The following is a 17711-nucleotide window of genomic DNA, read 5'->3' as shown; positions in this document are numbered from 1 at the left end:
GAGATCGTCTTATATCCAAGTAAATATGGTATATATTTATTTAAACGAATCCACAAACCCAAATGATAATTAAGCCAAATCAAGTGAATTGTCATATTATTGGGCTACAATAAGGCTAATTTTAAGAATTAGCTTTATTGTAGCCCAGTAATACAGCAATTTGTTTGGTTTGGATATTTATTATATGCATAAAGTTCAGTGTGTTCTGTTGTCAACAATTTTTTTTATGGATTGTCTTTTTAAATTTGTTTTGTAAAACATTTTATCTTGTGAAATTTTAATTTTTATATTAAATGTTATTAAAAGTAATTGGAATTATTTTAATCAGTGTTAGATTAAGATATTCCAGGGCCCCTAAGCACAGAAGATGGAAGACACTCTATGTAATTTTATAACATCATAAGCTAATAATGTTTAATTGTAGCTATATAATTATTTATAAATTATGATATATAATTGCAATACTAAAATTTCTTTACTTTTTGCAATTTGGGGCCTTAGGCATATACCTCTTGTGCCTAACAGATAATTTGGCACTGATTTTAATCTGTTACAATTTATTTCTAGAGCTTAAAATGATTAATCAAGATTATGAGAGACGATTGTTACGACAGCATAATGGACAAAATAATCTTACTCCTGCACCTTCAGTAAGTAAAATTTCTGATACTGCTATGTTGTAAAATTATTTTAACTTTACAACAATTAATTAAAATAATTTTTTTTTAAATAGCAAATATTTTTATCAATACTTTTATTTTTTNTTTTTTTTTGTTGTTAGAAATTAATATATCAACTAAATCAATATTTGTAATGTAATTATTTATTGCTTTTAAAGCTACGACATTATTAGTAAAAATAAGTAAAATTTGCAAATTCTAAAATTACTTTCAAAATAATACTTCCATAGCCATCTCAAACACCCGTCAAACACTGTTTTGTTTCAAGTAACAATGAAATAGGCCAGAAGTAAAAACATGATAAATCAGTAAATTCCATCTTTACATTATAATTAACATTTAAAATTTTTGTTTTGAGGATAAATTCGTTTTCATTGTAATTCTTTAAAGATTCGTGATATTCCTTAACTTAAATGACATGTATTAATGAACAATAAATAAAATAGGAGAACATCAAAGATAGATGGGGACTGTTGTCCGCCCTGTGTCTTTGATATAATGGGAACAACATGAGCAATAATATAGATAAAATACAAATATATATACAGTAATAGGTACTTATAAATACAGTAACAAAAATTGCCAGGACAAATTCATATTTAGAAGAAAAAATATATTTCTTACTAGACTATACATGAGTCCATATCTTATGGACTCATATATATGTATAGTCTAATAAGAGAGATATTTTTTCTTCTAAATACTTATAAATACAGTATTTATATTGACAGTCAACAATACCCCTATTTAACTACGAGCACCTGATTGAGGCATTTATTTCAGCATGTCTCAAATATACATAAAGAAGAAATGTCATAAATTTAATACTTTGTCTCTAATTAAAATCTAATTTGCTATTTTTTGTTTTTTATTTTATCATTTGTTATTTTATCGTGTTAGGTATTTCTCTTTAAAATGGTTTTGTGCTCAACAAAGTGAATATGCCTTCACGTATAAAAGCATTTTAGAATCTAGGTTGTATCATGTTGGCATATTTCTGAAATATGTTCAGAAATATGCCAACTTGAAATTTCATCCTCCAACATGAAAAGCATATTTCATGTTGGAGGATGAAAAGGTTGACTACCACTGTAAAGGAATACATTTTACATTTATATGAAAATAGTCTAAAGTAATGCAGAATTGCTAAAGATGTAAAGTTTTACCAATCTACTGTATCTCAAGCAGTTGCTGCAGAAAAGAATCATCATTCTGCAACTGGTAGAAAAGCAGGAGCTTAGCTTGGCTGTCCATGAAAAAATCAGGCCTATAAAGACATGTCTCAGGAGACTCATTAATGCAAACCATTTTAAAACTGTCAGTGAATTATACGGCATTTGGAAAGAGGCAGGATCAAGTGCTTGTTGAACCACAACCTACAAATGAATTCAAGCAATGGGATTTCAGTCTGGAAAACATAATGGAAAACCTTTAACAACAGCTAAGTATTGACAGGATAGATGCAACTGGACACATGAACATAAACATTGTTGGGCTGTGATGAATTGGAATTGGTGATCTTCAGTGATGAGAATAAATTTATCATACCCATTGGAGATAGTGGGTCTGTTTGGCAAAAAAAGGTGAAGAACTGAACTGGTAGAAAACATACAGTGATGTATCCTGCAAGTGTCATGGTTTGGGTTACTTGACATCTCAATGTCGGTATGTACTTAAAAAATTTTAGTACCAATAAAAATATAATGAATAATGAGTGAATAAATGTATCAGAAAATTATTATTCATAAAGGAAACTTTAAATTCCAAAGTATATGAAAGCGTGACTAGACTATTAGTAGAATTGATAGAACATTTCATTGATGAAAACATCTTCCAGCAGGATCTTTCCCTATGCTAGACCTCAAAGCACATCAAAAGATGCTTTTCCAATCACCAGATACGTGTTTTGTCATGGGTTGAAAATTCTTCCAATTACAACTCAAATTAAATGGTGTGGAAGCTTACGAAGTATACAATGAGTAAAGTCAGTCCATGCTTAAAACAGTGGATTCTGTAAAGAGCATTATTCAATGTGTGAGATGACTTCGCCATTGCAGATTTAATTAGTCTAAATCTTCCCACAGCTGGTTATGTATTAGTAAATAACACCAACAAACCTTTAAAATTAAACCAGCAAATGTATTTTTAGTATATGAGGACTATTTTTTAAATAAGGCCCGTTTGTGAATGAGAGTGAGAATGACGCACAATCGCGGCAATACGCATGCGCTTCTGCTCCGAGCAAGCTCTGCGCGTGTTTAGACGCCATTTGCAGCCATATCGTCTGTCTGTGTGTTGAGCTATAGAAGTTTATAATGTTTAAGAAAATTGAGTCGCCCGCCGACTGTGAGATATGATCTGTTATTTGATTCTTGAGTGCAAGAAACTTGGCAGCAGTGGAAATTTACCATCAGATTTGTGAAGTTTAGGGTGATAATGCTATGAGTGACAGTAAAGTTCAAAAATGGGTGAGAATGTTCAAGGATGGGTGGGTTAATGTGCACGATGAGCCACACCCTGGCCAACCTTCTCTGATTTCTGAAGATTTGATTCATGTTGTGGATAACAAAATTCGAGAGGACCAACGATTTATGATTTCAATGTTATCAATTGAAATTTCACAGGTTTCAAGATTAGTTTTGTATACTTGTTTTGGAGAAACTGAATTATCTGAGTTTTGGAGATACTGAATTGTTTTGGAGAAACTGAATTGTGTTCTCAGTGGGTTATCAAGACTGCTTTCTGATGATTACAAAACAAAAAGATTGGGCAGTGCTTTATCGTTTTTGACTCGATACGACTAAGAAGGAGATGAATTGTTGGACCACATCATTACAGGAGATGAGACTTGGGTGACTCACATGAATCCTGAGTCCAAGCAATAGTCAATGGAATGGCGACACATATCTTCGCCAACTAAAGTGAAAGCCAAACAGACAATTTCAACATGAAAGATCATGGCAACTGTCTTTTGGGACAGGAAAGGGATTTTGTTAGTGGATTTTATGCCAAGAGGCACAACAATCAATTCTGATGCATATTGTGTGACTTTGAGAAAATGCCGGCATGCCCTACTGTTTCCCAGCGTAATGTTGCTCCATGACAATGCAAGGCCACATGTTTCTGCAAACACAAGATCTAATCAGTTCTTTTGGATGGGAACAAACAGGATCATCCACCTTACAGTCCAGACCTTGCACCCAGTGATTTTTACTTGTTTCGATACTCGAAGGAGTTTTTTGGTGACCAATGGTTCAATGACAATGATGAAGTGAAAACTGCAGTCATGGATTTGGCTTTTTCACAGGCGGCAGATTTCTTTGAAGCCGGAATTCAAAAAATTGTTGAGTGGTATGGCAAATGTTTAAACAAAAATGGAAATTATGTAGAAAAGTAGATGAAATTATGTAGAATATGGAAAAAATATTTTTTAATGATATTTACAGTATTTTTCTTCTTATAAAAATCGGAACTTATTTAAAAAATAGCCTTCGTACTTTGACAAGTGCTTTCGATCCTAACTGGGATCTGTTTGAGGTCAAAACATTAGATAAAAAAATTTGGAATGCTAAAAGAGCAATTTTAAATTCTAAAATCACTGGAAGGATTAAATATTCCAACAATAAAAATCACATCTATGTATTAATATTAACACTAAAAATAAAAATTAACAACAACATTAAAATAAAATGAAATAAACCTTAACATAAAAATTTAGTGAATATATTTGTTACAAATTCCAATTATTTTAATTTTATTGTTAATTTTATTGTTAATTTTAATTTTTACTTTTAATATTAATATATAGATGTGATTTTTGTATTTGTTGGAATATTTAATGGTTTCAGCAATTTATAATTTAAAATTTCTCTTTTAGCATTCCAAATTTTTTATCAAATGTTTTGACCTGAAGCAGATCCCAATTAGGATCAAAAGCATTTGTCGAAGTATATTAAAAACATATTTGCTGGTTTAATTTTAAAAGTTTGTTGTTGTTATTTATTAATTAGTCTAGAACCATTTTCTGGCTTCTTAATCGGCACTGTGTAAATAAATTTGTGGAGAAAAGTGATTATTTTAAGTGACTTGAAAATAATTTTCTAGGTCGTCAAGAAAGTTTTATCCAATTCTTCAAGCATTACTATTATGTAACTACATTAACAAAATTAATACATCTTCAATAGTTTTGAAATGAAAAGATGCAAGGGACTTTTGACTTACTCTGTATGAGGAATTTTTAAAACAATATTTCTCTTATTGCATATTTAAAAAATTTTTCCTATTAACTGGTAAAATCTATTTATAATGAATTAATAAATATATACAGGCCTATTGAAAAACAAATGTGATTAAAAATAAATATTGAACATATAATAGAAGATCAAAACTTATAAAATTAGAGTAAAAATTCTCTAGAAAGCAAAATAAAGTTACTACTGTATAAAAATTTTAGAACTTTCTGTTCAGAAATAAAGAAATCTATTGGATCAATTCATATAAAGGTGTGAGATTTCAAATTCAGAGAAACTTGTAAATGAGGACACAGTACTTAAAACCAATAAACAATTTTTAATATCAAAAGGAAACATAAATGATAATTGATCTGTCTGCCTGTTTTTTTTATTTAGATGTTGATGAATTTATTGTTTCACCTGCAGTTGTAGTTTCAAGGACAATGGTAGGAATAAAATACTGTTCCAAAATAATTATAAAAAACAATGAAGTCAGACTGTTTCTATTCTTCTTACGTAATTGTAAAATACACAAAAAAATATATTTTTCTTTCTCCTCTGACTTATGGATATCTTATGACTTTAAAGAAATTTTTTAAAACATTGTATCAACAACGAATAAAAAAATAAAATTAAGAAAGGTAAAAAGGAGATCAACTTGCAAAGAGAACTTTTATTTACATTAATAAACCTCCTAAATGCATTTCGCCTATGGAAGGCATCTTCAGTAGTTGTACGACTGGACCTAAAGTTCTTTAAAGTTATAAGATATCCATAAGTCAGAGGAGAAAGAAAAATGTATATTTTTCATGTATTTTACAATTACGTAAGAAGAATAAAATACTGTATTTTGTTGCAAAAAAAAAAAATTCAATGGCAATTGATAAAATTAAAATTTGGGGACCAAAACAAAAGCGCAATATATCCAAATCTGCTATATAACGAGGGGCTACTGTAATATTATTATTATGTCATTTTATACCATTTCTAAATATTTAAAAAGTTAAATTTAAATGTTTTCTTTCCATCCATAAAAATAAATAATGGAGAGTAAAGTATTCAAAACTTTAAAACCATTTTAGTCAATCTGTGAATTTAAANGTAATTAATTTAAATACGGGTATGACTGTAGATGCATGCTGGGACGAAATAGTCCAGTATAAAGGAACAACAGTTGGCAAATGAATGTATCCACTGATGAGACCAGTTAAAACTGTAATAATATAAAAAGAAAAAAAAATTAAAAAGTGAGTATCATTCCTCATATTAATTGAATTTTTTTTTCTAAAAATAGCTTATAATAGCATTTAATAAGCTATTATAGCTGCCAACTTGAATTGTAAATTTTCATTATTTCTAGTCCTTTCTAAATTGCTTGTTGTTTTAGATATTAGGTTTCAAATCTCTCAGTGAATTTTAATGTACTTTTCTTGTATTCACATTTTCAGATGAGTTAGTCATTGTTTCATTCTGTTAAATGAAATTTATTATGTGATATTGACATGAAATTAGTAAGACTATTAATTCTCCACCAGAAAACGTTTATTGAGGTTTTATGATTTCTAAGTTTTTGACATAAAGCTAGCATTGTTGAATTTCCATTCTAAATAATACTCCTTTATTTTTGATATCATTAAATGTGCATTATGGTTACTTATATGTTACATGATCATTCTGTATGTTTAGAAAAAATCTGTTGGGTCAAACTCTGTATATTGATAGATATTTAATCTTTAGATTACTTATTTGGGGATATTGTAGACACAACTCTTACAGTTTTCACTGACAATAACTGATAATGAGAGTTGACATTGCTCCTTATCAGGTAAATTAAAATTCTTTTGACTTACAATTAGTTTTATATTATTGTCAGATTAATGAGACTATATTGTTTCCCTGTTATTATTCTATGTAATCTGAACTTAATTTTAAATAACTGATGAAATATGAATACAAACTATTGAATGCAAGATGGTGAGCTTCAAAAAATAGCTGATTAATTTGAGTAACTTCTTCATTTCAAGAATTATGGATACATTAGTGATTTCAAGAAATACAATAATGACAAATTGATGATGCCAAATGAGAATTTTAAAAATTTACTTATATTTAAGACTTGCAGCTATATTTTGTTGTTGTTTTTAAATTAAATAAGTCAGATAAGTAATAAGTATTCTGTGTAATTGGCTCTTCTTGCAGAGTTTTGTTCCTGTTACAGCATTTGTTCTTCATATGGATATCTTAAAATCATTATAAGTAGGCTTTATAAAATATAATTGAGTTAATGCTTAATGATATCTGTATAAATTTACCATATTTTTAAAAATATTTGTCCTTTTGATCCTGGAATCAGTCTTGAAAAGATTTAAGAATGAATGCTTCCAAAATATAATGCATTTTAAATTTTAAAGTGATGGTTATTACAAATAAAGGGACAGGCCGCAAAAGGATTTTATCATAGATCCACAAAGATTTATTTCACAAAACCTACCTTACCATAAATAGAGCACATAGGGAGAGAGAGGAGAGAAAGAACATCACATTTTAAACAAAAGACATGCACAGAACCAAAGTGATCTCTATAGATTTTAAACATACAGAAAATAATAATATTGTTAATTACAATTTTCCTTTATTTAATTAAACACACAAATCAAACTAGTATTAATAAGTAATAATAAACATTTACATAAATAACATAATTTATTTTGTTTATGATATTTCACTTGGCATGTGGTGCAGGTGCAAAGTTGCCAATATCTGTATAAAGTAATATTTCTATAATAAGATAGTGATCCTATAAAATTTTTTCTAATTATTTATCAATTATTAATATATATGTCAAAAATAAGTAGAATTTTTATTATCTAGCCTGAAGCTAGAGGAAGATTGTTGACTTCTATTAATTCTCCATCAAAAGATATTTATGGAGATCGTTTTATTCCAAGACGTGCTGGTGCAAATTGGCAAGTTAATTTTTCTATGATACAGGTACCTATATTTAATATTCACTATTATGAAATTACCAAATGTATGTTGTTTGAAAACTAATAAAAATAATTTTGAATTTGCTGGAGGAAAATACAAAATGTCCTACACAGACAAAAAAAGCTAAGGATGCTACTACAGATAATAACAAAGATGGAGTTGCTTATACTTGTCTTTTAAAAAATGAACTATTGGGTACATCAATTGAAGATGTTAAGGTAATCAAAATTTAGTTTAAACTTTTTAAAAATTTTTTATAATTTTATCATATCAAGCAGAAGTTCAAAAATATCATGTAATTTTAAGTAATGAAATTAGTTTTTTTAAATATTAAAATATATATAAAGTGCTTCTCTACTTATGAAGTTTAGTTGTAAGTCAAAAATTAATCTATAAAAAACCAGTACATTTGTACACAGAATAACCACTTATTGTTAGTGTTTGATTATTCAATGTATTTATTCAGTTGTGTATATTATTCAATATTATTCAATGTAGTTGCGAGTAAACAAGCATAATGGGAAAAAAGGTTTTTGATTACCGCCTCATGTTCCTTTAACCTTTTTGGAAAAAAGGTTAAAGGAACATGAGGTGGCAATCCATTTAAAAAGACAAGAATCACCATGGTATCAGCACTGTAATAGTTTTAATTGTAAAATTAATAGAAATAATGTTAAAATATTATACAAGGCAAAAATTTGTTAAAAAGAAGAATCATTGAACATTTCTGTATTAAAAAAATTATGCAAATGTAATTAATTTAAATACGGGTATGACTGTAGATGCATGCTGGGACGAAATAGTCCAGTATAAAGGAACAACAGTTGGCAAATGAATGTATCCACTGATGAGACCAGTTAAAACTAGCAAAATGCATTTGGAATTGTTGAAAATGGAATATTTGGAAAAAATTAAAATAAAGGTCTAGTATTCATTTGTTAGTTGGTTTGTTTGCCTTGAAAAATTGCTTGAAATTAGATATAAAGTGTATAATATTACTCGTTAATACTCTAGAGAAATTTTTTGTATTTGTATCTAGAGTATTACAGTAGTATCTCGGGATACGAAATTAATCCATTCCTAAACTGAGATCGTATCATGAAAATGTCAAAGTGAATCATTTTTCCCATATGATTACATATAAAACCAAATAATCCGTTCCAACACGAAAAACACACTCAAATTAAAGCTAAGTAGTACATTGAAAAAGAATAACTTTAGTAAGGAAAACACTGAAAAATGCATTTTGTAGTTGTAAATGTATAAATAACCATAATAGAATAATAATTGATAAAAAAANTGAGGATTGCTACATTGTTGACATCAAGGTAGTAATCTTCATATACAGTACTGTATATTATACTTAAACTTAAAATCAATACGTATTTTATTATACGTATAAACTAATCTTTATAAAGCTCAATTAATGTTGTCTTTAAAGATTTATTTCAAATTACTGCTTATTTTTTTTCTTTGCAAATGTTTTAATGGTTTTTTTTATCATCCAGTTAATGAATTAAATAGAAAAAAGTCAATACAGAACATTAACGAAATATTGATTAGTTGATTTTTTTTTTAGAAAAACTTAATGCTTATATAATTTAAATGCAAATAGATTAGCTAGATTAGCAATATCAAAAATTTATATGGTTTTTCATACTGACCTGCATACTGTTCTGTTATATTCAGTAAAAACAATAGTATATGTGAAAATAAATAGTTAAATTAACAAAGTCAAAATTCTTCCTCATTTCTATCAACAGAATATTTAAGTGTTCCAATATTGGAATAACAGAGAGAAATCATTTTGTGACCTGTACTTAAACTCACAAGTTAGAGTAAATAATGGACTTAAATGTAAAAATCAGTCAATTTGCATCAGCTCTTGCAGTTAAGATTCAAAATATTTCATCTTTTACAAAATTAGTATTTTTGCTGATAACTTTTGCTTCCACTGTTATAGTAGTATAATGTAAAAAGTAAAATATAAATAAATAAATAAATTTAAAATTTTTATTCACTGCTTTTTGCTTTCTTTCCTTCACTTCCACCAGCACTTTCACTGGATAGAGGTTGCATGGTAAAATATCTATCCAAAGAAGTTTGGCTTTGCTTACTTTTTAAAATGTTTCTAAAATGATTTAGGCAAATGTCATTACTCCGAGCAGCAATACGGCCAGTGTGAACCTTTTCGGGATGTTTCTTTTCAATAAAATCAATCACTTTCTGATAATATCTTAAGATTTCCTTTATCGAGTGAGATCCTTCCACGACAAAACAAACACACAGACTGAGACCGATGAACAGAAGGAGCATATGATCATGGCAGTAGTGCTGCAAACTAATATAACATCATATGGTGAGTTTTTGTTTGTACCATGGAGCAAAAATATGTTTGAATTTTATGTCGTATCCTGAAAATTTCGTATGCTGAAGCGTTCATATCCTGAGGTACTACTGTATTTGAATTTTTCACTTATTCATATATCATTTTAGATCAGTAAACATTGTTAGGATTGCTTAATCTCTCTAACTGGTTAATATTGTTATTTCAGCTGATTCTCTGTAACTAAAATAAGTTGTATTATAAATATAATTAAATAAGAAGTTATATTTTACATTATAAAATATGCTTTAAATTTGCTTTTAAAAGTTAAAATTTTAAAATATTTGATATTTTCTATTGAACAAAATCTAAATTTTTAGGAACAGACAGAAGAAAGAAAAGCATTGTCTCCTGCCGAAGGAAGAAATCTCTTTCATGTATGTTTAAAAAATGTTTTTTTTTTTTCAATTTACATTTGAAGTACATACAACTACATTATCAAATGTTAACTTGATGAATTTTCTATTAATGATTATCAGTTTTAAAATAATAGCTTTTAGTTTTGATATTTTCATTTTATGAATTTTCAGAGAAATTGAAGTACGGTAGAGCGTCGTTTATCCAAATCAATTGGGGACTGGGGTTGTTCGGATAACTTATTTTTCGGATAACGAATCATGTACGAAAAAATATATTAATTTATCCCATGTTGAAATTTCTCTCCGTTGCGTGTCGCTTCGCGTTGAATTTTCGTCCATGTTAAGCCTAACGAAGACTATTGTATCATTAAAAATTATTTTTCTATTTTGTAGAAACAAAATAAATTTATTGAAAAATATAAAAACAATAAAAAATTATACTTCAGATGTTAATTTAGTATCAAAAACGTAAAATATTTGAGTAGCCCGAGAAAGATTGCAGCGCCACAGCACTAGCGAAAATTTAAATTTGCCGACTGGAATGCTTTCGGATAAACGACGCTCTACTGTAAATGCTACATTTTTAAGCATATTTGATTACAAGCACATTTAAGTACTTTCAAATATTGTTCAAGATAGGAACATTTATTTCAGTGCTTCTTTACTTTTATGGTGCAAGCCACTTAAATTTAATTTTAAAATTATATAGATCTTTAAATTTATATTATTTATTATATTTAGTTTATTATTATAGTGTCTTGCATTCATATAAATTCCTTTAGAAATTAAAATTTACTGATTTAGAAAATTTAGAAATTAAAATTTACTGATTTAAAATTTAGAAATTAAAATTTTAAAATTTAAATTTTAAAATTAAAATTTTAAAATTTAAATTAGAAATTAATTTACTGCTTTAATAAATGGCTTATAAGTAATTTGTTTATATTCACATGTATTTTTTTTTTAAATTTAAAACAATCGTAGGATAATAAAAATATATAATTATATTTGAAATATGTTTTAATCTTTTAAAATTTTATCATCATGCATATTTTTATGACAAATTAATACCCTAGGTAATACATTAAACTGCAATTAATTTTAATCATAAATTTTTACTTATCTAAATATTAAAAATTCACCTAGTTTTACTTAAACCAAATATGCATAAATAATATTTTACATTTGAAGTATATTTTTAATTTAATGCATTAATGCATAAACAATTAAAGATAGAATCAAATGAAAAACATAAAAGTAGTATAAAATATGCGCAAAAGTAGGTAAGCTTGTTAAATGTTCTCAGATAACATGGCATTCGTTGACTTGATTCAAAAATAGCATTCACAGTTTATCGTTGCCAAGGTTGAAACCAATGCAATAGTGAAACTTTTGTATGTTGAAGGCATTGAAACTTGTTGATTTTAAAGATGCTGACTATGTACAATGAGAATAATTTGTCATAAAGACAAGGCTATTGCTGGATGAAAAAATTCAGAAATGGTATCATTTTCCTTGATGATGATCTACAAGCAGGACATGCAAATTCAATATCATGATTCAGATTTTTCAAGTAGTCAGTTATCTTATACATGGAAATCTGTGAGTGTGACTATTGATGAGGTGACTTTGACATTAAGCATAAGTCTTAGGTCATTTATAAAGAGCAGAGTTATCAATACTATAAAGTTTGTGCAAGGAAGATAGTTTGTTCTTTAGTGCTTTGAGATAAACGAAAATTTAATTTTGCCTGTCAAATATTTCTGAAATAATATGAATATGAAAGTGAGGAATTCTGTTAGATTGGATGAATATTGAATGTATTTCATTAAACTTTTCCAGAGAAGAAAATGAAATTTAATGAAATAGCATAATCCTAATTCTCTGAAGCCCAACAAATTTATGCATAGTTATCAGCAGGAACTGTTATGCTGATGCAGTTGTGAGAAACAATGTTCCACAATTATTTTTTTTTTATGTCTAGAGGTTAAAATGTAAACAGATGTATCTATTATGATCTATTATTTTATAATCATCTTACGTCAGGAATCTGAAGCAAACATCTTGGTCTCTTTTCCGGAAATGTTTGCTTCTAACAGAAAAATGCCAGTATTCACATATCAAACTACATATATTATGCTACTAAATAACGTGAATTTTGAAGTTCCTCTAAATCCTTCTTATTATATTATATATTAAGCAATTACTATCTCCTTCTGCCACTTAGTCTATCTGGTTGTCATTCCAGCTTCATTATGATAATCACACTGCATTAATGACTTAGCATCAACCAAAGGAATTTTTTTTCTCTGGTAATTAATTTCCTGTCGGCATAACTATTGAGCTCAAAGAAAGTTTTGTTGAAAATTGGATGTGTAGTGCTTGCTTTTGTTTATTAAATTAAATGTTCTAGATTTTCGCTGATTTTATTTGATTTTTATCTTGTAAAATGTTTTAATACTCAGTTTTATAATTTAATAAAAATTTTAGTATCGAAGTAGAGAAGGGAGTACTTTAAATGAACCATCATCATCATATTCACTTTCACCCGTTAGCAATAAAAGTCAAAAGCTCTTGAGATCTCCTCGAAAGGTAATATTTTTTAACATATTTATTGCTGTAAAGAGTTTGTTACAAATATAGAATTTGTGTAAAAGTTATTTAACATTAAAAAAGGCATACAAAAGAATTAACTATATGATGTTGATATATAATTTTTTAGGTGTGTGTGTGTATGTATGTATTAATATATTAGGTTATATTTAAACATCATTTTAAAATAAAATTTTATTTCATTGAATTTTCAAAATACTTACTTAAAAATTTGTATACATTTTTATAGGCTGCTCGAAAAATCTCTAAAATACCTTTCAAAGTATTAGATGCACCTGAGCTTCAAGATGATTTTTATTTAAATTTAGTTGATTGGTCTTCAACTAATGTTTTGAGTGTTGGATTAGGTACTTGTGTGTACCTATGGAGTGCATGTACCTCGCAAGTGACACGGCTTTGTGATCTTTCAGCTGATAGTGATTCTGTCACATCAGTTTCTTGGGCTGAAAGGGTATGATGATGTTATAATTTATAAATTTAAAGTTATGGCAAATTTACTTAAATGTAATAAATTTCTAGGGCCATTCAGTAGCAGTGGGTACTCATAAGGGCTATGTTCAAGTTTGGGATGTGACAGGAAGTAAACGTATTTCAGTCTTAGAAGGTCATTCAGCAAGAGTTGGTGCTCTTGCATGGAATGGTGACATTTTATCTTCTGGAAGTAGGGATCGCCTTATCTTACAAAGAGATGTGCGCATGCCATCTGTTGTTCCTGAAAGAAGACTAGGAGGACACAGACAAGAAGTATTATTTTAAATATCTTTATTTATTGATAAATTTATTCTATGAAATTAATTATAAAAATAATAATTAGGTGTGTGGATTAAAGTGGTCACCGGACAATCAACATTTAGCATCTGGTGGAAATGATAATAAATTGTTTGTTTGGAATTTAAGTAGTATTAGCCCTATACAAACTTATAATGAACATTTAGCTGCTGTTAAAGCAATTGCATGGTCACCTCATCATCATGGGTTATTAGCCAGTGGCGGAGGTACTGCCGATAGGTGTATTCGATTTTGGAATACCTTGACTGGTCAGCCAATGCAGTGTGTTGATACTGGTTCTCAAGTTTGTAATTTAGCATGGTCAAAGCATGCGTCAGAACTTGTAAGTTAAATTTTGATTCAGTTTTTAAACATTATTAAAGATAGTAATGTAAAATTACAATTTAACAAAATTTTAAAAAGCATTATTTAAAACTATGTGTTTTATTTTTAATTTATATAGGTAAGCACCCATGGCTATTCTCAGAACCAGATTTTAGTTTGGAAATATCCCTCACTCACTCAAGTTGCCAAATTAACAGGGCATTCATACAGAGTTCTTTATTTAGTAAGTATTGCTTTCTTTAAAACATTAATAGATAAAATTTATTAAATAAAAAAGTGTTTTAAAAAATAATAAATCTATAAAATGAAAGGCCAATTATATAAATGTATTTATGATAAATAAAGTAAACTTTAAAAAATACAACTAATTCTTCAAGTATTTGATACTTCTAAATTTTAGAGATACATTTTAATTTCTCACTAATATTAATTGAAATTAAAAATGCCAAATCAATGAAATATGAGTGATTAAATAATTTAAAAAATTTTTGTGACTAGCTTTATTATATTATACAATAAAATTATAGATAGTGACTTCTCACATAACTGATTTAAAAACTTGATAATTGATGGATCTGGACAGCATTTCGCTAATGTATCACCATGCGTTTATTAAATCTATGCAAAAATGTTAAAACAATATTATTTTTGATACTACAATATTGTAAATTTATAAAAAAAAATATACAAAATAATAATTAATATATATTGATGAAATTTTTCTTTTATTAATCAAAATCATTTTTTCCCAATACACAATTAGCCACTATCTATCAGTTTTAACTACTGTTCCTTTACTGGTATTGTTTTAGATATTAGAGAAATTTGGCTGATGGGAGATTGTAATCATTGGGATTTACAAAGTCTTATTTATAGATATTTCTAATTTACTTTGTGCATTTGATTTTTCTTTTCTTTATATATATACATATAATCTAGAATTTAAAATAAAAAGCATTAAAAAATAATAATCTATACTAATATTATAAAGAGGTAATGTTTGTATGTAAGTTTGTATGCAAGTTTGTATGCAGCAGGTAATCTCCAAAACTACTCATCCGATTTCAAAAATTCTTTCACAAATATTTAGAATGGAACCTCAGGGTGGACATAGGCTGTATATTATTCCGTTAAACATTCATATAAATTAAAATATATAATCTAGATTAAGGCTTTTATGTCCAACAGATGGTGCTACGAGTACAATGCCCTAAGTTTGCTTTTCTGTGAAAATGAACTAAAGCAGATCATCTATCTGTCTATATAAATAAAAATGTAATGTTTGTTTGTTCCTACCGATTCCTTTGAAATTTTGACACAATGCTGCATTCGAATACGCACGTGTTTTTATATAATATACATGTCGAAATTCAACCCCACTGAAGGGAGATGGTTAGGATTAAGGCTTACGGTAAAGAACTCTGCTTCTATTTATACTATTTTAGATGCGGTTTTTTGCGTTTTAATAGGGTACATCAACAGAATGTACACTAAGAAGAAATTTTTCGAAAATTCCCCCCCACGGGGGAAGTGTTAAAAATTTATAATAGATACATTTTGAGCCACAACAATGCGTGGCGGAATCTGCTAGTAGTAGTAATAAATCTATAAAAAATTTCTTGAGTTATTATTCTAGTTTCAATCCTTTGACAAATCATTTTAAAACCATATGCATCAATAAGGATTAAAAAATTTACAATGAGAACCACTGATTAGATAAATTGGTATGTTTAATAACAGATTTTTTCCCCAGATTCTGCCAAATTAGTGTAATTTTTTCCTCCTTTTAGCATATCCATAACTCAGAATAATGGATTTTTCTATTGTAAACTTTATGTATTTTCAATGTTTCTTTTATATTTGGGAATTTGGGTTTGATGACATGTTGTTACAATTGAGGAGTTGCTACCTAGTGAACATTCTGACACAAATCCAAGTGTAATGCCAAAATTTAGTGAAGCCATCAAATCTTTTCAAGTTATGAAGACCTTCCTGATGTGTTTCAGCACAAACAAACAGGCTGTACATGACCTTGCTAATATTTTGATGCTGTCAATCCTCAATTATATGAACTCCTGATTTATGAATATCCAAACACAACAGTCAAAACTAGTGTCTTAAAAATTATTTTTGAAATGGTTGGTCACATTCACTAATGGCAAAGTACAACAATTAAAAGAATTTATAATAAATAATATATATATATATTGAAAATATAAATGAAAATTTTTTCAATAGGCTATGTCACCTGATGGAGAGTCAATAGTTACAGGAGCAGGAGATGAAACACTTAGGTTTTGGAATGTGTTCAGCAAAGCTCGTTCACAAAAGGTAAAATTTTTTTAATACATCACTGATTGACTCCTAAGTTATTTTATTAATTCATATAACAATATTCTGTAGGAAGCAAAGTCGGCTCTGAATCTTTTTACAAGCATTCGATGAAAATACTAAAGCAGTTCAACTGCCTGACAAAATTTTTTTTTGTTTTGTTTTGTTTTGTATAGAAATATTTCTGTTGAGTTTTTCATATTTTGTTGTTAAAAATTTGACAAGAATCATACATCATCTTTAGATAATAAATGATGACAAATTTTTTTGTAAATTTTTTGGTTTTTTAATCAGAATTCTGATTGTGTCAGTTTTATTGTAATATTGCCTTTGTATAGTTTTGATAATAAATGTGACATTTACTTTCTTATTTAACCATGTGATTGTAAATCATCAGAACAAAATTTCAAATATGAAAATATTTTTATTAAAATCCCTGTTTACAATAGAAAATCATTTTAAAAGTATTACATTTCTATAAATTTTTTTAATACTTATATTATTCATAATTTTAAATGTGTTTTAATATTTTACTATTTATTATCTCACTAGTTTATTAAAGAAATGAAGTTTATCATAAAACCAAAACTACTTTCATACATTATAAAATATTTACGTGTATTTTACTGAAATCTACAACTTAATATAAATTTATATCTGTAGAAATGCTGCAATTATCTGAATATAAGATTAAAAAAAATATATCAACTTTTAAGTTGATTAATTGACAGCAGTATATAAATGCCGTGTTCAGAATATTTATATTCCTTTTAATTACTATGTGATGTGGGCTTCAAATTGAAGAAATTAATCAGATAAGAAAAATTTACTAATTCAACAAGTATTAGAATGAATTTGTTGTTTAATTCATACCATATTCTATTGATAAATGCAATGCTTCTTCCTCTAGCAGCAATTATGAGAGAGACAAAGTCCATCCTTACTATTAAAAATTACATTAGGTAGATGTAACTCCTGCTTTAAGAAGTGCAATTAGCTAACCAATTAA

At 27.7% G+C, this 17711-nt stretch overlaps 1 protein-coding gene across 2 annotated transcripts; it reads left to right on the top strand.

Moving 5' to 3' along the window:
* Window positions 1-536: 536 nt before the first annotated feature.
* LOC111636356 (fizzy-related protein homolog) lies at window positions 537-17077 on the top strand. 2 transcript variants are annotated; one of them, XM_023381574.1, is made up of 11 exons: window positions 537-650; window positions 7784-7903; window positions 7990-8118; window positions 10607-10663; window positions 13136-13237; window positions 13488-13709; window positions 13778-14002; window positions 14073-14369; window positions 14490-14594; window positions 16610-16702; window positions 16775-17077. In XM_023381574.1, the coding sequence occupies exons 1-11, from the start codon at window positions 576-578 to the stop codon at window positions 16814-16816; spliced, it is 1467 nt and encodes a 488-aa protein (XP_023237342.1). In that variant the 5' UTR covers window positions 537-575; the 3' UTR covers window positions 16817-17077. The 2 variants fall into 2 exon arrangements, with proteins under 2 accessions (XP_023237342.1, XP_023237341.1); XM_023381573.1 differs by having other exon boundaries at window positions 7987-8118.
* The last annotated feature ends 634 nt before the right edge of the window (window positions 17078-17711 follow it).

The sequence above is a fragment of the Centruroides sculpturatus genome, unplaced genomic scaffold (genome assembly GCF_000671375.1).
Source record: "Centruroides sculpturatus isolate CEXI.00-Female unplaced genomic scaffold, Cexi_2.0 scaffold1035, whole genome shotgun sequence".
In the NCBI taxonomy this organism is placed as follows: Eukaryota; Metazoa; Arthropoda; class Arachnida; order Scorpiones; family Buthidae; genus Centruroides; species Centruroides sculpturatus.
The sequence above is the reverse complement of the archived record's forward strand: the minus strand, read 5'-3'. Positions and strand labels throughout refer to the sequence as shown.